Source organism: Gymnodraco acuticeps, unplaced genomic scaffold (genome assembly GCF_902827175.1).
Source record: "Gymnodraco acuticeps unplaced genomic scaffold, fGymAcu1.1, whole genome shotgun sequence".
Classification (NCBI taxonomy): Eukaryota; Metazoa; Chordata; class Actinopteri; order Perciformes; family Bathydraconidae; genus Gymnodraco; species Gymnodraco acuticeps.
In genome coordinates, this window is record NW_022991930.1 from 627031 (window position 1) to 652424 (window position 25394).

General features: G+C 41.0%; 1 protein-coding gene across 1 annotated transcript in view; it reads right to left on the reverse strand.

Annotated features, from left to right (window-relative positions):
• txnrd2.2 (thioredoxin reductase 2, tandem duplicate 2) overlaps positions 1-25394 on the reverse strand; it is a 49972-nt gene that overhangs the window by 3539 nt on the left and 21039 nt on the right. The window contains exons 11-17 of the mRNA XM_034200235.1: positions 24723-24742; positions 24298-24389; positions 23585-23759; positions 7419-7555; positions 5274-5369; positions 4629-4721; positions 2021-2092 (exon numbers count right to left, since the gene is read on the reverse strand). Coding sequence (XP_034056126.1) covers positions 2021-2092; positions 4629-4721; positions 5274-5369; positions 7419-7555; positions 23585-23759; positions 24298-24389; positions 24723-24742 — 685 coding nt within the window. The remainder of the gene's footprint in view (positions 1-2020; positions 2093-4628; positions 4722-5273; positions 5370-7418; positions 7556-23584; positions 23760-24297; positions 24390-24722; positions 24743-25394) is intronic.

The window sequence follows — 25394 nt, forward strand, 5'->3', positions numbered from 1 at the left end:
ATTGTGCCACGAATTACACATATGATGTTCGTCAATTTAAAAGATAATTTTGCAAGTCAAAAAAATAAAAATGTGTCGTAAAACTGTGAAGTAACACTTTCTTTTGTGTGAGACGCTCAATGAACTACATCTCTGGTCTCACACCACACACCAAGACGGCCGTCACGTTGAAACATCTCACTTCTTTCTTTCAGATTGAGGCGAAAAGTATTAAACGAGGTGAAAATCACTACAAGTCTGGGCGCGTTGAGAGCTGTACACACACACAAGGGGAGTGAGTCGGTTCCTAAGAGCCAGCATGCGGGACCGGGATTCTGGGATTTGTAGTCTTTCTAGTTGCGTATTTTTCATAGTCTTATATTTCAACAGTTTTAAGACAAACTGTGACTTTTTTGACGTGGAAATTATTATTTAAGATTGACAAACATCATCTGTGTAATTCGTGGCACAATTCAAACGGGATCGAAGGATAATCTTTCTCTCTCCATTGACTTCAATACATCATTTTTCTGAAATAAGGTCCCATGGAGCGGAAGTAGATGGGCGGGACTTCGCCTCTCTATTAGACAAATGAAGCCGCTGACGTCACTTCTTCTTCTGCTGCTGCTGCTTTGGGTTTACTGGCAGGCCGCAAACCACTTCACGGCGTATACTGCCACCCGAAATCCCCGGCCTTTAGTCCCCGGAGTTGGGGACTGGCTTCAGTAGAAGCTGCTGGGAGTCCCAGCAGCTTCTACTGAAGCCTTCCGAGTAAATCGCCAGAACGCCGACACCTCCTCATCTCCACCGCTCCCATGTTTTCTTTTGTGTTGCCATAAGTTAGTCTTTCTCCGTTGGTGCGCTGGGCTAATGCTAATGCTAATAATGCTAATGCCAGCAAATACAATGGCGGCCGAGGTTTACGGGAACGTGGTTTGCAATCCGCCCAGCCAATCAGAAATGGGAACCCTTTTCTCCCATGAAAGTACCTGCTCTCTAGCTGAAAAGGTTCTCATGAACTAAGTTCTAGTTCCGGATTTTTTTGATGTGAACGCAACATTTCAAGAACTATCGGGACTATACTGGGAAAAGTACTCCGGTGTGAAAGTGCCAGTAAATCCCAGAGCTGCCTAAAGGTTATGTTTTTTTTTATAACGCACATTTCAGACGCAAAGGCAATTCAAAGAGCTTTACATGAGCATTAACACACAAACAAATGACAACTAGACAATCCATTAAACAGAGAAAACATAGTTAAAAATCAACATTTAAAAACAGTAGATACTACCAGAAGTGCAGAGTGTGACAAAGTGTAAAAATGACCCCATGAAAAGCAGAGATAAGCTGAAATGTTTTTAGCCTCAAACGAAGAAAGAAATCCTCAAGGTTGGACACCGATGGACGAATAAAAAAATGGTCAGGATCACGTTCAACCTTTCAAACTATTTGACTAATTGAGTTGTTCAAACCTGACTGCAGGAGTATATTATTTATATAGTGTATACATGGGCGTAATTTCCACTGGGGACATGTCCCCCCCGCTTTTCAAAATCCCGTTTGTGTCCCCCCCACTTTTCAAATGTGTTTATTATTAGATTAGAAGCCGTTTCAACAATAAGGAGAGGTAGAGTCCTCTCCTGTCGGACTGAGAGCCTGAGATAACGTCAGTTTAGGTGAGGTAAAGGACTGAGTGATTTAACTTCAATTTAAAGAAATAAATCTTCCCGGGGGTGCATGCCCCCGGACCCCCCTCGAGGATGTGAAGTCCACCCACAAATAAAACAGGTTCACATGGAAAGGATACTAGATAAGTTTGCACACTCATTAATACACTACACATTTGTCTTGGATTTTTTAACGCTATAGTCCCTAATATATTTATAGAAAGGCAGGAAATGGAATTAAATCGAGAAAATGTTTCATTGCGGAGGACCCCCTGTTTTGTGTCCCCCCCACTTCTCAAACCAAAGTTACACCCTTGAGTGTATACAATGCGTAAAATCCCCATCCCTGTACAGTTTAGTGTGCAGTTTAACTGGACCTTTAAGTAACACTGGCTGGCATCGCGCTCTGCAACAGAGAACTCCAGAGGCTTGTAGAAAGCATGGTAGACCTGCAGACAGAAAAACAGAACAAACATCATATTAACAGTAGAAATAGTATAGATTGTGTAATTGTGGTCTTTACATCTCCAACCAAAACACAACCAATTTAGGAACCACTTAATAGCTTATCGTGTCTTATATAGATCAAGTCCTTGGGCAAGACACTTTACCCGCATTTGCTCCTGTGGGGAATGTCCGCAGTAATGACTCTTACATGTCTAATATGTGTAATGTGTACTTGTAAAGCGCTTTGAGCACCTGTAAAAGCGCTCTAATAAAAAATGTAATGCATTATTATTATTATTAAGTATTACATACATCTAAGATTAGGTAGTAGTTTTGGCCATCTAGAAAAAGTCCTAGGCTCCTCCAAACAATGTAACATACCAGTTTCTAAGGACAAACGTAAACTGCGCAAGAGAAATAGAAATAAGATATTGCCAAAGAATGAAATAAGTAATAAGTAAAATGCAGAAATAAGTCTACATACATTTTAAATAGAGGAACAGATCAAAACAGAATATGGAATGGAATGCTGTACAGTGGAATAAAATACTGCATATTGTTATAACATTAAAATATCTCCACTGTAAACAGATGTATGTGTTCTTAATATGAGGGAATCATCAGTGCATTGTATTTCTGAAGAACTCTCTCTCTCACACTGCAGTTGAAAGGCCTTATGAACACTTATACGATAATACTTGAATGGTCAGATGGTCAGGATCTTTAACATAACAGCACGATCACTGAGAGAAAACATTTCCAAAGACCCTTTAGCGTGCATTTGATTCAGCTCTGTCTTATGAACACGTATCCAAACCACTGTATCAGAATGAGAGCATCAATGCTTGCTGGTGACGGTGATTGATTCCTAACCCCTCGCTGAAGACGAGTGTATGAGGTGTGTGTTTTATTCTGTGTGAGGTGTGTTTAATTCTCCGCGTGGACGTGCCGACACAAGTTGCGAGGGCCGTGCAGCTGTCGGGGGCCGGTGCTGCGGCTCCTCCTCAGATCTTAGCTCCTGTCATCGCCCCACACACACCTCCATCAGGCCTCCTGCTCGCCTGCCACTCACAGCCCAAACCGTTTATCCTCGGCCTCCTGCAGGTGTTGGCGAGCATCTGGCACAGCGCTCACGTACACAAGCTCCTGAAGTACGGAGCTGCTCGCTGTGGCCTTTGTGTGTGTCAATGTTTGTTTGGTGGTTATGGGACATTGTGTTTTGATGCAGGTTGTGGCCACTAACACTGGCTTTGTAAATATATTTGTGGATGTGTGGCATGCATCCGATTAGTAAAAGGTCTAAACACATGATTTAATAAAGTAAAAGTCACACTTATGGATCAATGCTCAGCAGTTCTGTGTTATCATATAGGAAGTGGGTCCTTTCTTAATAGACATATTTCATTCTACAGATTAGTAGATTCAACGTCACAATAAGTAAATTGAGGGCCTTAAAGTAGATACATAGTACCCTTTAACACATATTTTTAAATACAATTAAAATGTTCCACCAATCACTTATGTTGACTTTATAATATTAACCAATTAAAAAAAAGACAAAAAAAAACACATATCCCGTCTCAACAACTATGAAAATATTTTTGTTTAAAGGTCCCATGTCATGCTTTTCCGGTTATTGTTAGTGGAGCCTCGCAGCGGCGAAACTGTGGCGCGCTTACACTGTAGGTGCGCCGCGTTTGGGGGTGCGGGGGGGGGGGGGGTGCGGGTGCTAGTGGAGCCTCGCAGATGGGGGTGCCGCGTCCATTAGCGATGACTCGCTGTCTCGCAGACCCCACGCAGCAAGCAGGAAATGAACCCAGCTCACACTGTCCGCTCCTCGCAGCAGTGAGCCCCGCAACGTCCCGCCAACACGGCACCCAGACCCCACGCAGCATTCTCATCTGTTTGTCATTACTGGTGTCATTTCCTGGTTGCTAACTAACGCCATTGTAACATAAACACTGATGTTCCGCTGTAATGGTGGTGGACTCATCAGAACAGAGTGGGCGAGCTGACCAATCAGAGCACAGTGGGCTCACAGGGTGGGGGGGGGGCAGGAGCTCCAACAAGCCGTTTAGGACAGAGAGTGAATACACATGCTATACAGAGATGCTGTATGAGAAACCAATGTGAGTTTGGAAAATTGCACAATGTAAAGCTATTCTAGTAGACCTCAACAATGGAATTATGATCAGTGGAAATGGCCATGACATGGGACCTTTAATGTTTAAAAGAATTTCAACAAATTGTGGAAAATTATTAAAAGATACTACATGCAATATGGGCTTTTCTGGTGTGTAATTAAAATGTAATTGCTTTTATTACTATATCTTCTATATAGTAGTTACAGTTGGAGTTCATTCATGTAAATAAGTCAGAAGAAACTACCAGCATAAATCACATTTCTCTATTGCGTTTGAACTTGAAGTGTGGACATATTAAAGGATTTCATTCAAAACGCTACTAATTAATCCTGGAAGCACTCACAGTGGGAAATATACATTTCACAGCTGTATTTTACCGACACATCTATCTCACCTCGATGCCGTCTTTCCCATGCCTCTCCTCAGCCTCTTCCTCCGAGAGACCCACACAGCCGTACTCCAGGGGGGTGAACACTGTGGTGGCCACCTGACACACACACGAACACACACATCACAGATAACATCAAGATACAGCTGAAACAATACAGCAATTAATTTATTTCTTTTTTGACAGAAAATGTAATAATATGATAATAAAATGGTTTTTTTCAGTCACTTTTCACGTCATGAAGATATGAATACGTTTTCTTTGTATTCCAATATTATAGAAGCAGCTAAAACATTTCTTCTGGAAACAATATAGTTCAAACCTATTATCTTGACATCAAAACGATATCAATATCATTTGAGGGTCAGTCTTTAAAGAGGATGTCACGGAGGAAGGACATTTTGGAAAATGTTGACATGTTTATGTGATGACTCATCCTGAATAGAGGCTGGAGGTGTGGATACATCAGAGACTATTTAAAGCCGCAAATAGCTAGTAATTGGCATTCAATTAAGCACAAAATAATAGGCTCACAAAGCCACAAAGATACAAGCTTCGGAAAGATGGAAGGAAATTGTCAGTCTGAGTGTGTGTGTGTGTGTGTGTGTGTGTGTGTGTGTGTGTGTGTGTGTGTGTATGTGTGCTTCTTACATTGTCGTAGTTCATGAGTTCCGTGCCGTGACCGGCCAGTCTGCGGGCGAGAAGCTTTCCCGCTTTAACGGCTGTCGGGGTCAATTCAGGACGACCCTAAGAAAAGACACAAATCAATATACTTTAATTTATTTTGACCACAACCCATGAGATCTGGGTTTTGTTCTGTCAAATGTGTTTACCTTTCTTTAACTAACTGAAAACCATTTGGTCATCTGGTTTTATCTCAAACATTTCTGACAACACAACATAACAGTAGAACTCATTGCTAACACGGCAACGAGAGTCACCAACTGACATAAGTGCTTACATTTAAACCATCTAGTACTTAAAACAAATATCTGGCCTTTAATTTTCTGGATGTCAGCCAAAACACACACACCACACACACACACACACACACACACACACACACACACACACACACACACACACACACACACACACACACACACACACACACACAACACACACACACACACACACACACACCACACACACACACACACACACACACACACACACACACACCACACACACACACACACACACACACACACACACACACACCACACACACACACAACACACACACACACAACACACACACACACACACACACACACACACACACACACACACACACACACACACACACACACACACACACACACACACACACACTATTGAATGGTGCAGGAAACAGTGGGGCTGCAGGGTAATTCTACAGGCATGACTTAAAGCTGTTAAATTGCCACCCCACATCCTGTTGTCCAAAACATCCTGCGCTCCTCTGCCTGAGTGTGAGATCTGGTATTCCAGTAACTGTCATTCGTCATCGTAATGCATTTCTTGGCACTCTTCTTTGAGCGGACAAAAATAACAAACCGGCGCGGACAAAGTGAGATATCAAACCCGCTGCTTAAAAAAAAAAAAAAAAGGAATACAAAAAAAAGCTTCCCCACTGCTGTGAAAAAGTTGATAGACATTTTGGGGTGAAGGAGCACAACTGATCAAAGGGAGCTGTCAATCAAAAAGTGTGCGTGTCATGAGGCCTGGGAGGTAGGAAGGAAGCTCACAGCTGGTCGTGGTGAAAAAACAACATTTCATGCAGCAGGTATAACTAGTATTAACATGGCTGGTTCGGCTCTGAGCACACAGTGGTACTGCCAAGAAACACATGACAGCAGCCTAAAAAAGCTTCACTGAAAATTGTCTACTAACAAGTACTAGCTGGTGGTTAATGTGTCTTATGTGTGCGCAACATTAAAAGTGTCATGTAAAAAAATATCTCTATGTTATCACCTTGATCAACAGGGTTCCAGTTAAGTTTTCCTAAATGGAAATGAGACTTTTGAAATGGCATTTGAAATTAAATGTAGTACCAATTGTTACGTACAGTAATATGTTTTTGCTATACTGCATTCGAAAGGCATAACGTAAATCCAAATAAATAACAAATAGATGGATTGAATAATTTTGAGATTCCTAAAATCCTAATGTCTGAGCCTTTTTATGACTTTTGAAACATCGATTCCAGAAAATTTTAAACCAACTAAGACTTTATTTTCAGATTTACTAATTCAATACCGTTTAAGACTTTGTAAGGATTCCACAAGAACTCTCCAACATTCATGGTTTTCTTTAAATCTAAAGTGTATCCTGACATACTACACACCTTTATGTAACTAATTTTAAGAACCAGGTGTTTGTGATAGCAAACAGATTTGAAGAAAATGGGAAGCTTATTTTACAGGAAGCGTGAAAATAGGCTAAACTTGGTCATATTGGTGGTTATTTACTCTGTTTTTGAGTATGAGTTGTAGAAGAAAGTGTGTGTACCACCTATTACATCCTTGACTCAATGTTCAACAAAATCTACCAACTACAGTTTATTCGTTTGACTTCATAACATACACATTTCAGCATTCTCAGACATCATACACAATGTCTACTGAGCTGATGGGTGTTAGCTTGAATCCAAAATTCCTCACATAGGTAGACCAGGTGCTCAACAATGACAAGTATTTACAGAGAGTGTGAGGGATGTGGACATAACGTTTAAACTAATAATAACTAATAATTATGTGGAGTGTTTTCCAGGGCTGTTCCTGCTGTCAGTGTGGAGACTGTTGACATCACATACCTCCCCGATGTCACCGAAAGCGAAGATGTTTGGCACCGAGGTGGATTCATCAGCACCCACGATGATTTTCCCCGACTCCTTTTTGAGTTGGACGCCCAGCTTGTCCAGACCTAGAGCTTTGGTTTCAGGGGCTCTGCCTGAGGTCAAAGAAAGGAAACAACACAAGGAGAAGATTAGGTTATAAATTATGGAAATAGCGGTGTTGAAGAGGAGAGAGGCTATCGGCACAGTGTTCAGAAGACAGTCCCTCATTGCCAACAGAAAACTTTGTCCAAGAATTATGGAAGGCAAGGCAAGTTTATTTATATAGCACTTGTCCACCCCACGTGCTTTACAAACACTTGAAAGACCATTAAGAACAATGGCAGGTGTGGGAAATACCGTCCTTAAAAGAAACAGATAATAAAATATAATAAAACTACATCAAAATAAAGTAAAGAAGGAAAACGAAATAATAACGAAAGAAAAAAGAAAGAAATGTAAAAGAAAGTAAAAGAAAGAAAGAAAGGAAAATAAATAAAGAGTAAAATAAAATAAATAAAAGATAAAGTAAAGAAATTAAAAATAAAGTAAAATAAAGAAAATAAGTAAAAGAAATAAAATAAATAAACTGAATAATACAATAAATAAAAGAAAGAAATAAGCATGAAATAAAACTAAATAAAATGAAATAATAAAATAAATAAATACAATAAAATAAATAAATACATAAAATAAATAAAATAATAATAAGATAAATTAAAATAAATAAAATGAAATAAATAAATAAAATAAATAAAATAAATAAAATAAATAAATAATTTTAAAATAAAGTAAATACAATAAATAAATAAAATAAATAAAATAAATAAAATAAATAATAAATAAATAAAAATAAATAAATAATAAAATAAATAAAATAAATAAAATAAATAAAATAAATAAAATAAATAAAAATAAACAGTCATGGAAGTCATCAAAAGCCACCATTTTGTTAAACTCTGCAATGAATCTCCCAAACTCTCCATTCAGAAACCACTAAACAATAAATAATTGACTCTCGAATGGACTGTTCTTATATAATGAGAATTCTTTCCAACTTTTGCTGAAACAAAAAGATGAACTGCCATCAAGTCTGATCATCAATTCATTGATCGTGTTCTCCTTTTCACGACAAGAGTCTTTGGTCATGTTTAGCAAAAAAAATTCCCTAGCTTCATACTGTGAAAATGCTAACATTGGTTTAAAGTGCACCTATCATGCCTATTTGTAGGCAGTTAGTAGCATAGTCTCTAGATTATTAGAAATATATAAAAAATGTCAATTAAGTGTTTTGCTCAAAATACCAAACAGATCACCCATTCTAGCCACGCCTCATATCCCTCTATTTTACTTCCTGTTTCAAAAGTGCTGATTTGGGAATAAAGCTTTAAAAAAATAAAAAATGTGATACAAAAAAAAAAAAGGAGGGGTCTGAGCTCATGCGAGACCCGGCAGCTACTGTCTAAACTAAATACTGCCGTGATGAAACGCCATATCATGGATTATCAAGGATTGTTTCTGAAACAGTATGGAGCTCAAAGGCTTTCTCTCTTGCCGGTTATACCACAAGGTGAGTTCCTTTTTACTTCCTGCTTCTTCACACACATGCTCTCCAGTACAGGTTAGCTCTGAGTGTTAGCGATGCTAATGTAAACACCGACCATATTACGTCCAAAACAGTCGGGCATTGTTTCTGATAGCAACATTTCTGATGGTGCCGTGCCGTGGGTGTAAAGCCAGCCTACATTTCAGATATTACGTCATATATCGGACGCAAATCTGGATCAGCTCCGTTGTTCCCCTGTTTTTAGAGATTTGGGTACGGAGGAAAAGAGAGAGGGTTTTATTTTCTGATGCTGCATGAGTTCCCCGACGCACCGGGGACACATATTTATGTATAAAAGACATCAAAAAGTGCATTTTGCATGATAGGTCCCCTTTGGTTAAATAGTACATAACTGTGCTGAGGACGATTGGTCATAACGCAAACCATTGGACACACTTGACCTGATGATGGTGTTAGATGAAAAGTCACTTAATTCATACAAAATGTATCCTCTGGAGACCTTCAAACTCCCACACTCTCCCTTCAAGAACAACCAAACAATAAATAATTGACTCTCAATGGACTGTCTTGTATGGTGAGAATTTATTTCAACCTGACAATAAAACTAGGACAATAAACTTTTGCTGAAACCAAAAGATTAACTGCCATCAAGAAGTTGTTCAGTTTTTTAAAAGCAGATTATGAGTCCACAGTCATGATTAGAATGACAAAAAAAACGATGGTCACTAGCTGAGGTTATACTGTTGGGATGCTAACATTGGCTAGTCAGCAAAAAGACTGATGGAAATCTCAGTAGTTTCCCAGGTTCTTGGTCATCAACCAAAGTGTTGGACCTGATGGTGGTGCTAGATGAAAAGTCAGAGGATCACTCAATCCATTACAATGCGTCCTCTGGAGACCTTGAATATCTATAGCACATTTCACTGCAATATATCTAACAGTTGTCAAGATATTGAACTCAAAACCTAAACGCGCTGGTAAGGCTAGAGAAAAAGAAAGCAGACCACCAAAGTCATAGGGATCTATCAATGTCTGTAGGAAATCAATCCAGTACTTATTGAGATATTTCAGTCTGAACCAAAGTGGTGGACTGACATTCCTATTCCTAGTGTGGGTACAAATGCCATGTGCTGGCACCAGCCTTAAGAAATTGAGGATTTACAGCTTTTCTACATTTCATACGACTGTACATTTAATATCTCCTAGCTGAAATCAAATCCTAAAACACAAGTTCCTTTCATGGCCGTAGAATAGGGGTGTAACGGTATCCGTATCCATCCCGTACCGTTACGGTTCGGCACATGCAGTCACACGACGAATACGCCTTTTTTTTTTACAAGTGGGAAAAAAGTCTGTCATTCAGGGCAGTATTACACTATATATAATCCAGGGGGCGGTATTGCGCCTAAAAGCTGTTTGCCAGCCGCCCTTAAATAAAAAATGAAGAAGAAAACACAACAAAAAAAAACAAAATACAAGAAGAAGAAAAGTTAGTATGACGATTTCAGATAACACACAGGAGCTAGAACCCACCTGCTTCTTTTAAATCAGCTGTGTGGGAACATTTCGGGTTCCCTGTGGACTACAACAATGATGAAGTGTGCGAGTGGTGGATCGGACGAGGACGGTGTGTCGGCGTTGTTCGACAGCGGTGCGGTATGCTAATGGCACACGCCAAACATGTTAAATCATATCAGAAGGCATCACCCAGATTTGCCAATCACCGGAGCCCGGCGAAAGACAAGTTCAACAGCTGATCCCCTGCTGTTTTTAAGAAGCCAATCGACATGAAAGCCGTGAGACCAAAATAAATAACGGACGCTTTTGGCATATGTTTTTCAACGACTATGCGCTCTTGAAACACTTTCTTATTATTTATGATGTAATATTTTCAAGACATTCTTTTTAGTTTTACAGCTTGATGAAACGTTTTTGTTTGACATCAGCCATTATAGCTAATATGGCCATCTGAGTGGTACCGTTTGTGGTTTGTTTTTTACATTACATTGCATTTAGCTGACGCTTTTATCCAAAGCGACTTACAATAAGTACATTCGACCAGGAAGACACAACCTTGAAGAAAACAGAATCATATAAGTACATCAGGTTTCATAGAGCCAAACATTTCAAGTGCTACTCAACTGGCTTTAGGAAAGCCAGTCCTTTATTAGTATATAAGTGCTTTGTTAATTGTTCTATCGCTCGAAGTGGAGTCGAAAGAGATGAGTTTTCAGTCTGCGCCGGAATATGTGCAAGCTATCTGCGGTCCTGATGTCAATGGGGAGCTCATTCCACCATCTTGGAGCCAGGATAGCAAACCCACGTGTTTTTGCTGATGGGAACTTGGGTCCCCCTCGCAGCAGCGAGTCGTTTGGCTGATGCAGAGCGTAGTGCACGCGCTGGGGTGTACGGTTTAACCATGTCCTGGATGTACGAAGGGCCAGATCCATTCGCAGCATGGTAAGCAAGTACCAGTGTCTTGAAGTGGATTCTAGCAGTTACCGGAAGCCAGTGAAGGGAGCGGAGGAGCGGAGTGGTGTGGGAAAATTTAGGAAGGTTGAAGACCAGACGAGCCGCTGCATTCTGGATGAGCTGCAGAGGTCGGATGGCACATGCAGGTAGACCAGCCAGGAGGGAGTTGCAGTAGTCTAGGCGTGAGATGACGAGAGCCTGGACCAGAACCTGCGTCGCTTTCTGTGTCAGCTGGGGACGTATCTTCCTGATGTTGTAAAGCGTGTATCTGCAGCAACGGGTTGTAGCAGCGATGTTTGCAGTGAAGGACAGGTTGTTATCTAGGGTCACACCCAGATTCCTTGCAGTCTGAGTCGGGGAAACAACTGAGGTGCCGATGTTGATTGTTAGGTCAAGAGTGGGACAATCTTTTCCCGGAAGGAAGAGCAGCTCAGTCTAGTCAAGGTTGAGCTTGAGGTGATGAGCAGACATCCACTGAGAGATGTCAGCTAGACAAGCAGAGATGCGTGCGACGACCTGGGTCTCTGAGCGGGGAAAGGACAGAATTAATTGGGTGTCGTCAGCGTAGCAGTGGTAAGAAAAACCATGCGGGCTAATGACTGATCCGAGTGAGTTTGTGTACAGGGAGAAGAGGAGGGGACCAAGAACAGAGCCCTGAGGGACCCCAGTTTTTAACTGTTTAATACAGTTAATTATTCAAAATGTCAGAGTTCCTTATTTTTAAACTGAAACTTGCACTACTGTTCAAAAATAAATAACAACAAACGTGGAATTATGCATTTGGGACTTTTTTTTGCTTTTTCTTGTTGTACTGAACCCGTACCGAACCGTGACCCCCAAACCGAGGTACGAACCGAACCGTGACTTCTGTGAACCATTACATTACATTACATTGCATTTAGCTGACGCTTTTATCCAAAGCGACTTACAATAAGTGCGTTCGTCCAACAAAATACAACTTGAAGAAAACAGAATCATATAAGTACATCAGGTTTCATAGAGCAAAAACATTTCAAGTGCTACTCAACTGGCTTTAGAAAAGCCAGTCCTTTATTAGTATAAAAGTGCTTCGTTAATAGTTCTATCGCTCGAAGTGGAGTCGAAAGAGATGAGTTTTCAGTTTGCGCCGGAAGATGTGCAAGCTATCTGCCGTCCTGATGTCAATGGGGAGCTCATTCCACCATCCTGGAGCCAGGACAGCAAACCCACGTGTTTTTGCTGATGGGAACTTGGGTCCCCCTCGCAGCGAGGGCGCAGCGAGTCGTTTGGCTGATGCAGACCGTAGTGCACGCGCTGGGGTGTACGGTTTAACCATGTCCTGGATGTACGAAGGGCCAGATCCATTCGCAGCATGGTAAGCAAGTACCAGTGTCTTGAAGTGGATTCTAGCAATTACCGGAAGCCATTACACCCCTACCGTAGAATTAAAAAAAAAAAATGCAGAAAATAGACACCGCTGATTCAGAATTCCTAAATCAAAAATCAGAATCAGGTTTATCACCAGGTAGGTTGACACGTACGAGGAATTTGACTTGGTGTCGTGGTGCATACATACAAGTAAAACAAAAATAAAAAAACACAGATAGCGAACTATTTTAAAAACACTATAATAGTAGAGGACCTGTGGTTCTAGGAAGTTGGGATTACTTTGTGGGATACCTGATCGCTAACTAGTAGCGTGACTGTAGGACTCTCACAAAAGGGCCTTCGTACAATTATTCTAATCAAGCATCATTTGTTGTTATTGTTTTATTTTATGATCGCTGTCGTGTCTGATTGGTAATCTCACACCTCTGTATTTTCCCCTTAACCAGGAACACTTAACTAACATGTTTTGCAGCTTGACCTTCCTCTTTCTGTATGCTGTACCGTGTGAGCTATGTACCATGTATGTTCATAAATAAAAACGTTAGTAACAAAACAAAAAAGAACACTATAATAACATTAAAAATAAGAAAAATTAACAACATCTGGCCAGCTGAGCAGGAAGTGATGAGCAGCTGGGCGTCGGTTCCCATCGGCCCCCCGGGACACCCAAAGGTGTGACTCCTGACACTTCCTGGGGGACGGGTGACTGATGCTGTCGACACCGAGTCTCTATGGTGACGGGGCATGGACCACTCACCCCCCCCACCCCCTCGTCTCCATAGCTCCACACAACCAGGCTGGGTAGCATAATAAACACCCGGCTCTGAGCTACCCATGTAGATGCTATCGGACAGCAAAAATAACAAACCCCCGAGACCCTTTTCCTGGCTGGAGCCGAAGAACAACGCCCCCCCCTCCCCCTCCCCCCTTTTTAAACCAGGGGGGGGTTCAGGGACCTGCAGAGCTCCACAGCATGGGTGGCTGAGAGAGAGGGGAAGTGAGGCATTCATGACCAATTCCCCAAAGAGAGACCTCTAAATATTTTTCTTCTCCTAAACGTCCACAACTCTGGAACGCACTGCATATACAATGTCATTCTCTCACTGGCACAATAATAGAGGATTAAAGTGGAATTTAGCTATTTGGATTTAGAAATGGAATTGTTGTCCGGTACTTTTGTTTCAATTATATATATATATTAAAAAAACAGGAATATATTCAGAATACCCCCTTTGATTAAATAAGAGTGGTTAGGGATACATTCATTACCTTTACAAGTATAAATACAATTGCTGTTATCACATAAAATACATCTTCATACCTTATGTGAATATAAAATAGGGTGTTTTTATTTCATCATTATTCATTTATACATTATTATAAGTTATATATCTGTTTATATATATTTTTTCAGTTATAAAATAAACAGACATTGCTCCAGATAACAGAACATACAACAAAACATGTAACAACAAACAACTAAACAAAACATAACGGGGGGGGGGGATGCAAGGATGACTTCCTAACGGCCCGTCCACACGGCGGCGTGCGTTGAAGCTTCACCGCTTCTGCCCATTCACTTTGAATGGGGAACGTCACGCTTTGCCGAACTGCATTGTGGGAGCGTTGCTTCGCTTTGCTCGCTTCAAAAGTTGAGCAATGTTCAACTTTTGAAGCTTCGACGGAAGCGTTAGCCAATCGAATCATATGCCAGTACAAGCTCTAGCCAATCAAACCGCGTGCTTGTGTGTCCGGGGCGGGAGATTCATGTGATTGGTTGTTGGTCGAGTTTCAGACAAGCTCACCGGCAAGCTTCAACGCACGCCGCCGTGTGGACGCTGCGTAAGACAGCTGATTGTGACATACACAGGACATTACATACATTATACATTACACAGGAGATGCCATATTGACAGGGTCAGATAGGAGAGCTTTATCTGTTAATATAGCATTATACTTTCTGCTGCTGAGGGCCAAGAGATGTAGGATTGAGCTCCAGGATACATTTACTAAGTAAATCTTTTATTTATAGGGTCAAAAATTAAACTCATTAATGAAGTCTTAAAACTGCATATGAAGGATTTATACATGTGTTTTGATGTCAGTAAATACTTTACTACACATGTTAGGTGTGTTTGTGTGTGTAATTATTACTTGTGAACAAAATATCCTCATGTTTATTATACTGTGTTATCAATTATGGATACATTAGTTACATCATAAGATATATTAACTCATGACGAATACAATATAGTGTATTGTAAACCATGCATGTGTTTTTATCTACCTCGCTGAACTAAAAGGCTTTTCATTAAATGGAGTTTGTGTCTCAAAAAGTTCTACATTCTGTTGAGGCTTTACCTCCCTGACTGAAACATAAAATACTTTATTTTCTCCTTTGATCATTTTGAATTAAAGCATCAGTTACTGGCAAAATATCCCTATCAGCGAATCAGAGTGTTAGGTATAGGCTTTCTCCTTAAATCCGGCCTTCCTGTCTGCAGCTCCACTCTCTGCTGTACTGTAGCACCGACCACAGATCCATTGTGAGGCGAGGACACAACAACAGTGAGCTGACTGATAAGAGACTGGGCTGGAGCACACACACACACACACACACACACACACACACACACACACACACACACACACACACACACACACACACCACACACACACACACACACACACACACACACACACACACACACACACACACACACACACACACACACACACACACACACACACACACCACACACCACACACACACACACACACACACACACACACACACACACACACACACACACACACACACACACACACACACACACACACACACACACACACACACACACACACACACACACACACACACACACACACACACACACACACACACACACACACACACACACACACAGCTGTTGTGACATTTAGAGGAAGCTTCTAGACGGCTAGGCTAATTAGCCACAACAACCGTCCATAAGTTGAAATGAGAGCTTATCTGATCAATCAAATGAACAAAGACAAAAGGAGAGAAATGTGAGGGAGGTGTTTCTTCGGGGAATAGATTGTACATGGTGCCAAAAAATGATTACGTGTTCTATTTCAGGCCAAAAAAGATTTTAAGATTAAAAGAGCTTACTAGCTGTAGAAAAAAACTTGTAGCGTCTGTGCTTAATAAAGCGTGTCTGGAAAAGAAAATTGGAAATGTCAAACAAACTCATTGCAGAACATTTGTTCTATGAATAGTTTGGTGTGTTTTAGTAACACCTCAGACCAATCCTGTAGTATTTTTGACTTTGACTTTTTATTTAAATTATCTAGAATATTTTATTCATATTTTTTTTGTATTGATAATTCTCTTTTCCACTTGTTAAAGTTGTTTAAGTTATGTCTGAACACAATTCTACTTCTGTAACAAAATAACTTCCCACATTGGGATCAATAAAGTATCTATCAATCTAGAAATGGGAGGTGTCACCACCTTGTAACTTCTGATGTAATTCTACTAAGTTTTTGTGATGTTATCCTACAAAAAAGACAATTTTAAATGTTTGATTATTTAAAGGGGACCTATCATGCAAAATGCACTTTGTGATGTCTTTTATACATACATATGTGTCCCCGGTGCGTCGGGGAACTCACGCAGCGTCAGAAAATAAAACCCTCTCTCTTTTCCTCCGTAGCCAAATCTTTTAAAAACGGGGCTACAACGAGCGGATACAGATTTGATGCCGTTATGACGTCAAATCGGCAGCGGACCCACAGAAAGTTGCTATCAGAAACAATGCCTGACATGTTTTGGACGTAATCTCGTCTTTGTTTACATTAGCAAGCCTCGCTAACACTCAGAGCTAACCTGTACTGGAGAGAGCATGTGTTTAAAAAGCAAGAAATAAAGAAAGGAACTCACCTTGTGATAAACCCGCAAGAGAAAAAGCATTTGAGCTCCATACTGTTTCAGAAATAATCCTTGATGTGGTTTAGAACAGGATGGGGTTTTATCACAGCAGAATTTAACTTTATCTCCGCTAGAATTCTGATCAGGCATTAGCTCCGCCTCCTCTTCTTTTCTTTTTTTCAAGCTAAGGACCCAAGATCCGCGTTTCTCTAACAGGGCTGCAAAAGAGGGGTTTGAGCAGTATGAGGCATGGCTACAACGGGTGATCTGTTTGGTATTTTAAGCACTGACATGTTTTATATAGGTATGGCCCTACAATATATTTTTCCAATATAGCATAATAGGTCCTCTTTAATAAAATACATTTCTAAGTGTTTCCAAGCGGGTGGGGCTCAATTGGAAAAAGGAATGTGCCTCCTCATACTAATCAATCAATCACGAATCTCCAGCTCCATTTAGATTCAAATGTGAATACAGTTGTAGAGCTGTGTGCTTATGTTGTCACTCCTTTTCTATCTAATCTGATCAAATCACACCTTTACAGTTCTTGAAGCAGATTATCTTAATTTTTGACTGTCAAACTCTTTCATACATGTATGAATAAATATAAGTTTAAGATGTCTTTGTTTCAAACCTTAACTGACTGTTGCTTGTTCAAGATTAAGGTTAAATGTACAGATGTTGATTGTTATATTGGACATTACAAGTGTATGGCTTTATGCCAAGACATTTGAACTCAGAAATGTATGAAAGCTCAAAATGAAAAAGGGACAATGCTTTAAAAATAAAACCAAAAACGTATTTTTAACTATTTTCTCTAGCTAACACTTTTTATGTAGCTTAACTTTATTGTGTTTACTTGATATTATTGTTTACCCATTATGCACAAACACCTATGCTATGCCACGATACCACAAATAGGTATAATATTTATTTTAGAGGATCAGTTCAACGAGTTTTAAATCCTGACAATGCTACAGATAATGTGTGCTGATATATAAGAACTTGCCGTAACCATCAAAATCTCTAATACAGGAATAACAACGTCTGTTTTCTGTCACTTCAAATGTAATTTCCAAACAAAACACAGGAGATCGACACCCAGTGATGTCATCAGTAACTTGTAAAACGCAGACAGACAAATGTCTTTTAAAGAAAAAAGGAAATGTGAAAATCGAATGACATCCTTCAGTACTGTAGAGCGCAGAGAGGAGGAAGACTAATGCGTCCACTGTCCGCATGCAGACAGGAAGTGTGGAAATGTTGTGTTTCCTGCCGTGTTTCTGCTGGCACACCTGGCCAGGGGAGCGGCCCTGAGGCCAGGAAGGAGCAGGGGAAAGGTGGAGGGAGGCAGGGCGCTCAAGAAGGATGTTTCAAGAGGAGGAGAGGGAGAGCATGGGAAATGCATAAAGCAGGATTGGGAAATATGGCAGTAAAAACTGGAAAGGGAGATGGGTTGATGACATGTGACGCTTGTCTGAAAATACTGAATGTTCTCTTTCAATATCAGAGTAGCACATGGTAACAAAGGCCCTACGCAGCTGCAGCTGTGTACGTAACCGGATGCGTCAGGACTGTTTTAGGCATATGATAGCTATGTGATTAACATGATGATTCAGCCTCTATGGAGACAGACATATGACAAGCATGCTCATTTCTGACGTGGAGCTAATCTGAAGTAAACATTGAATACAGCTTTGAACCGGTATTCTGCATCTTGTGACTGTAACACTCTCTTGTATATCAGCATGTCAAGAGGCGCTTTCACACCGGAGTACTTTTCCCGTTTAGTTCCGATAGTTCCTGGAATTTTGCGTTCACACCAAAAAGAGAATTTAGTTCAGAGAACTTTTACCCCCATTGTTAGTGCCTGCTAGAGAGGTGGGACTATCCTGGGGAGAAAAGTACCAATTTCTGATTGGCTGGGCAAATTGCAAACCACGCCCCGTAAAACTCTGAAAAGTTTTTTGAAGCCGCCATTGTATTTGCTGGCATTAGCATTATTAGCATTAGCCCCACGCACCAACGGAGAGAGACTAACTTATGGCAACACAAAAAAAACATGGGAGCGGTGGAGATGAGGAGGTGTCGGCGTTCTGGCGATTTACTCGGAAGGCTTCAGTAGAAGCAGCTGGGAGTCCAACTCCCCAACTCCGGGACTTCGGGTGGCAGTATACGCCGTGAAGTGGTTTGCGGCCTGCCAGTAATCCCAAAGCAGAAGAAGAAGAAGTGACGTCAGCGGCTTCATTTGCGTAATCTTCCCTCAGATAATTTATTCCGGTGTGAACGCGATCGGCTCTCTGGGGGTACTAAGTGCTGGGAACTAAATACGGCAAAGTACTTGGTGTGAAATCGGCTAAGGACAATATTCGGGGAACTATGTGTCCCATGCAGCTCTGTATGTGATGACTACTTCCATTCTTGCAAGGATAATAGATACATGTTTCCTGATATTGAAGCTCAAGCCGGTGACGAGTGGTATTTTTTTCCTAACAGATTCTGTATCAGTTTAAAACATGGAGATGGAGGCAGCTCAGGCACATGAACGGTGACCGTGCCTTTCAGGTGGAACTCTCTCCCTATCCGCTCTGCAGTCTCTGTAGAAGCTTTTAAAAAACGACTGAAGACCTATCTTTTTACATTGGCTTTTATTTCTACTTGTGTGATGTGTTCTGTTATTACGTTTGTTCCTTTCAGGACTCCACGTGGTCTGTGTTTTGTTTTTATGTTGACCGTACATTTCTGCCTCGTGGTTATTGTATTCATGTTTCTGTGGTCTCATTTTAACTTTTGTTCCTACTTGTGAAGCACTTTGTGAAATGTGTATTGTTATTGTTATTATGTACAGGCTAGTAAAAAGTCAAAGAGCAGATTGCATCATTTGAAAAAAAGAAGTGAGAATAATACAAATACATCCTCGGACACAAAATCAGACAAAGACCTTGAACGTGCACCCAGTGAGGCCAGGAAGGAGCAGGGGAAAGGTGGAGGGAGGCAGGGTCTGAAAGAAGGATGTAGCAGGCAGCGGTGATACTGTCCCCGGTCCCCTCTGGCCTTTAATAACTCCACAGGGGCCCGAGACCCCGCCTGGCCCCTAGTGTAAGGTCACAGTAAAGGGAAGTGGCCTTGGTCTCATAACTCCTGCTCGCTTACATCAAAGAGCAGGAGTTACTGCTTCTCTCTGACTGTATGGGAACAAAAGGGGGCTCGAATACACTGATATAAGGGTATTTGTGTATGAGTTATGACTTAATTTGCGACAGTTTTGAATTTAAAGTTGTGGTGATTAAACTGATGATACTATGGGACAAACTAATAATGATTCATAATAATACATATATTAATAATGGCTGCATTTTATATATTTTTTATGTTAATGATTATCCCCCGTAATATTATCATTATATTTGAATTTCATTTTTTATTAATTATTATTTTGGTAGATTTTTTTTTTGTAATTCTTAATGACCTTTTTTTATTCATATAAAAAATGCTTTTGGATTTAGGGCTTACTTTAAGAATTCAGACTATAAGGACATGCCTCTTTATTTTGTTTAAACTACAAAGAAATGAGTCAGTGTCATGTCAGTCAAAAAGAGTTAGGTTTTGGTTGTTTGTGTGGTTCACTATTGATTGAAATCAAAACTAGTTTGCCAGGAACAAAATGTCAAGTTCTTTGTTGAGTTGCTCTAAAGATAGGAAACATCAGAGCACCTTCTGACACATGCTCTCATATCACTCTCAGCTGCACTCTCACGCTGAGACCATGTGGGAATTGAGCTACGGGAGGGAAGAACGTCATTCCTCCTGCAGGGTCACACACATCCTTGTCGCTGTCACACGCACATAGAGCAAGAGATAAAATACCCTCATCCCTCCTACCCCCCTCCCCACAACACTCAAAGTGACAGTATGTGCCCTGGAAAGGCCTTGTAGTCAGATTTTCAGAAGCACTGCACTCTCTTTAATATAGATATATACAGAGCCTGTCTCTGATTGGCTGAAACACCAAACAGATCATTGCAGCATCCCATAATCCCCTCTGTTTCAGCCCTGTTTTTAAAGTGCTGATTCTCTGTCTGTTACTTTAGATCAGGGGTGGGGAACCTTTTTCCTCTCAAGGGGCATTTCAATTTTTACAACATCCTCCGAGGGCCGTACAAATGATTCATTTGGCCTTTCTTTCATGTTGTGCAAAGAAAAAGCAACCTCTTAATCCAGATATCCATGACTCGCGCATGCACGTGCACAGTGTGGCGTGACCTTCAAAACAGAAAGATATGGACACAAGATGTGTGCAAATGTGTTTAGTTTCCTATCCATGTGGACATGATTTAAGTAGGGGGGGGGACCTAACCTCCTCTAGGGGGGTCCGGGCAGCATGCTCCCCCGGGAAGATTTTTTTTTTTTAAATGTTGCAGAGCATCAATCTGGTGCACTTTGAGAGCAACATTAGGAGATCTATGGAAACATCTCTCAACACCCATATCAAACAGAACTGTAAGCAGATTTTCTTTTTGGATATTTTACAAATCACTCCCCTTTCAAACTGTATTCTTGTTTATTAATAACAACTTTTTTTTACTGTCATATTTTATACCTGTTTATTTTATTCTCTTATTCCACGTGATGACACGTAAAGGCTCGTGTTGTGTTCAAGGACCCTGACCTTGGCCAGGAAAAACAGGCACTCGCTTGTTTAATTATTTTGCGGTCGAGATTTCTTTAATTTTTTTCTTTTTTGCGGGTGTTTATAAATTACCTCGAGGGCCGTACCAAATGGTCTCGCGGTCCGTATACGGCCCGGGGGCCGGAGGTTCCCCACCCCTGCTTTAGATGAAAATAAGGAGCCCCTCCCCACGCCCCTCTGAGAGATATTTGGTTAAAAAGAACACAATGGTGCTCTAGGAGGAGATTCAGGTGATAAGGTGGTGGTGGGGGGGGGGGGGGGGGGGGGGGGGGGGGGGGGGTTACCTTGGTTGGTGATTGGCTAATGGTTACAAAAGCCAAAAAATTATTATGACATCACAAAGTGGCCAAAATTTGATCAGCTCATTTTCAGACAGGTTTTTATAGAAATGGATCAGGACAAAAAGAGAGAGAATCTTTGTTCCTGAAACTTTCAGAGTCTCTTTACACAGAGGGGACACATGTTGATGTAGAAGAGACATGAAGAAGAGGGGACACATGTTGATGTAGAAGAGACATGAAGAAGAGGGGACATATGTTGATGTAGAAGAGACATGAAGAAGAGGGGACACATGTTGATGTAGAAGAGACATGAAGAAGAGGGGACACATGTTGATGTAGAAGAGACATGAAGAAGAGGGGACACATGGTGATGTAGAAGAGACATGAAGAAGAGGGGACACATGGTGATGTAGAAGAGACATGAAGAAGAGGGGACATATGTTGATGTAGAAGAGACATGAAGAAGAGGGGACACATGTTGATGTAGAAGAGACATGAAGAAGAGACGACACATGTTGATGTAGAAGAGACATGAAGAAGAGGGGACACATGGTGATGTAGAAGAGACATGGAAGAGTGGATTTTGCATAATAGGTGACCTCTAAAAGCTCCAGTGTCCCTAACAGAAGTTCCCTCCATTGTTACTGCTGGTGGAAAGGGAGACGGGGAAAGAGAATAAGGATGAGATAGAGGAGGATGAGGATGAGGAGGGCTGGTGGTTATGGAGGGCCGCGGGCAGGGATGGCAGTGACAGATGCAGGGTTGGTTTCCGCAGGGCTGGCACAGGCAGGAAGGCCCAGAGAGGGAGAACAAAGAGGGGGACGCGGTGACCCTGTGCCTGGGTGCATCCTGCCCCCCAACCAGAGAGCCACGCTGGGTGATTAACACTTCCCCCGGCCAGGCCCATCACTCAGGCTTTATTACTTTGTTTTGATTCCACTGCTATCTGCTGAAACCGCACTCTATTGAGGATGACAGTGAAATTGATGGTGGCAGGGAGTACTGGCACACCGCTGTTTATATTTCAGGGAGATATAGGAAACAATATGGCTGGTGTTTCACATGATATACCAGAAGAGGTATTACAAACTGGGGTTAAGGAGTCCCTTGTTGTACTCCATCAGGTCACCTTCACTACAGACGTTTACATCAGTTCAGTCGTTTGAACACCTTGTCTTGTAAACAAAAAACGTCATAATAAAAATAAATGTGCCGGATTAATTAATCACACTCAAGTATCTGTCGGATAGTCCAAATCCAGTCTCAGGTCAGAGTCATGTCTCTATTTGGTAGAGACAAGCCAAAAGGCCTAGTCTACACATGCACAGGTAAATGTTTTTGTTCATGTTGTAGTTCCCCAAATGCAGAATTTGTGATGCCTCACAGAACCATATAACTGTGTAACACTCTGAAGTTACAAGCTAAACATCTTCACCCTAGCTGGAGTTTCCCAAAAGCTCCATCTGGTGTGGATGAAAGCTCAAACCGCATGGAAAAAGCTCATTCAAGTTAAAGTCTTGAACAACAATTTTCATTAAAAGCTATGTTGGTATTGCATTGAAGAAATGCCTGACACTGTCTGTTCAATACATTTTCTTATTTGCCTGTATTTGATTGTTCTCTTAATATGTTTAGCTCCAAAACACCAAGCTAAATTCATTATAAGTGAAAACCTACTTGGCCATAAACCTCATTCTGATTGTGATTCTGAAGTCTAGTGCCAGTAAGCAACACAATGATCCTATACCACTTCAGCTTTCTCCTATAATCAAACCTGATAAACTCTTAAGCATCACATTTAAATATTTCATTCTTACATATCACCAACTGGAATCAGGCACACACACACACACTCACCAACTGCCCACAGCACAGAGTCGTAGGTGTCCTTGTGTTCGCTGCCCGTGAGGGTGTCGGTCCAGGTCACCTGCAGAGCTCCTGAGGACAGCTTGTCCACTCTCTTAGGGACACACTCCTTCACAAACTTGGTCCCATATGCTTCCATGTAGTCCGTCACTAGACCTGCCATTTGCTGCAGAAACCAGAAGAAAACATTCAATTTAAAAACCTCAGAAATCACTGTTAGGATGTAGAATATGCAGACTGTCTTCATTTACATTATTTAATGTCATATTCCGTTCTTGTACATATCCTATATTCTATTGACATGTATGTAGACTTGTTACACTACTTCTTAGTTTTTATTTTATTATATATGTTGCATTGTTGGACGAGCTCAGGTCAGAAGAATTTAATTGCCATTTCTACACTGTAGCTTATGTGCAAATGATAATAAAACCGTAGAATCGAATTTGAGGTGTTGCTGCTCTGTAGGCGGCAAAAAGCTTAGTAAAACAACTCCACTGCATTTAGACCAACAACATCCTCCATCCAAAATCTTTTTCCCGGATGTCGTCACAAACAAAAAGAGTCTTAATTCCTAAAGAGATCAACTGTGTGTGCTTTTAACCCAGTTTACAGAGTCTTTACTGAATTTCATTGCCATTCCTACACTGTAGCTTTGTGCATATGACCTTTGAATCTTGAAACTGTAGTTCAGGGAGCAATACCTGATCAAACCCCCGGAGGGCGATACTGCGGACCATCACTGTGGCGTCCAATCCAATGCCTGTGAGGAAGCCGGCACACTCCAGAGCCACATCTGAGCAACAGAAGGTTCAGGAATACTCGAAGATTGCATATATACAAAAGCACCTGATGTTAGCCTACAATAAAAAGACAGAAAGTAGCTCATAAAGAATACGAAGGCGTAAATAAAACATGATAATGGTTCAATTAGATTTGTTAATTTTTGCTTACCAAGTGGCCATAAAGTATCTCTGACTGAATGCTTTTAGTGTAAACTTCAGATTTGAGATAAAACAAGTGCTAAGGGTTATTCAGAAATACTGGTCTATTGATTACATTTTTATTAAGTTCATAACTTTACTGTTTCTCTACCGATTTTACAAGCTCTCTGGCAGACAAAGGATACAGCTAGCTCCAACCACAAGCCTGCAAAACAGATTAAGACAAGCCGTTAGCCACACAGATAATATATCATTTGTGCAGCACACTTCGGCCAAATCAAATACAGCACGTCCAAAGTTGAAAATGTTGGCTTTTAAGTTCGAGAGGTGAGGAATATTCAAATGTCATAACCTTAGAGGGAAGTGAGGACGTGTGAAGAAACAGGGGACAGTAAGAGGTGTGTGTATGTGTGTAAGGTACGTTTATTTATATCGCACATGTTCAGACACAGAGGAATTCAAAGTGCTTTACCTCATCAGTAACACTTAAGACAACAGAAAGCAACACAATAAATACACATCATGGAATAACAGATGCATAAAAGAGATACAGAATAGTTGAAAAACAACATTGTAAATACAGTAGGTGCTAAAACAAGTTAAAAGACTTCTGGGTAAGCAGCTGAAAAAAGTAGTGTTTTTAGCCTCGACTTAAAATAACTCAGCGTTAGTGAAGTGTGTGTGTGTGTGTGTGTGTGTGTGTGTGTGTGGTCCAGGTGAATCACACTTCTAATGCAGCCCTGAGATGAGCAGTGTTGAGGAGGCTAATTGCCACCGTTTAGGCTAATCCCTGCAGATGTTCAGGGCTCAGGGCCACACGTCCTCGGCTGAGTGATGTCCGTCTCCCCCCAGATCTC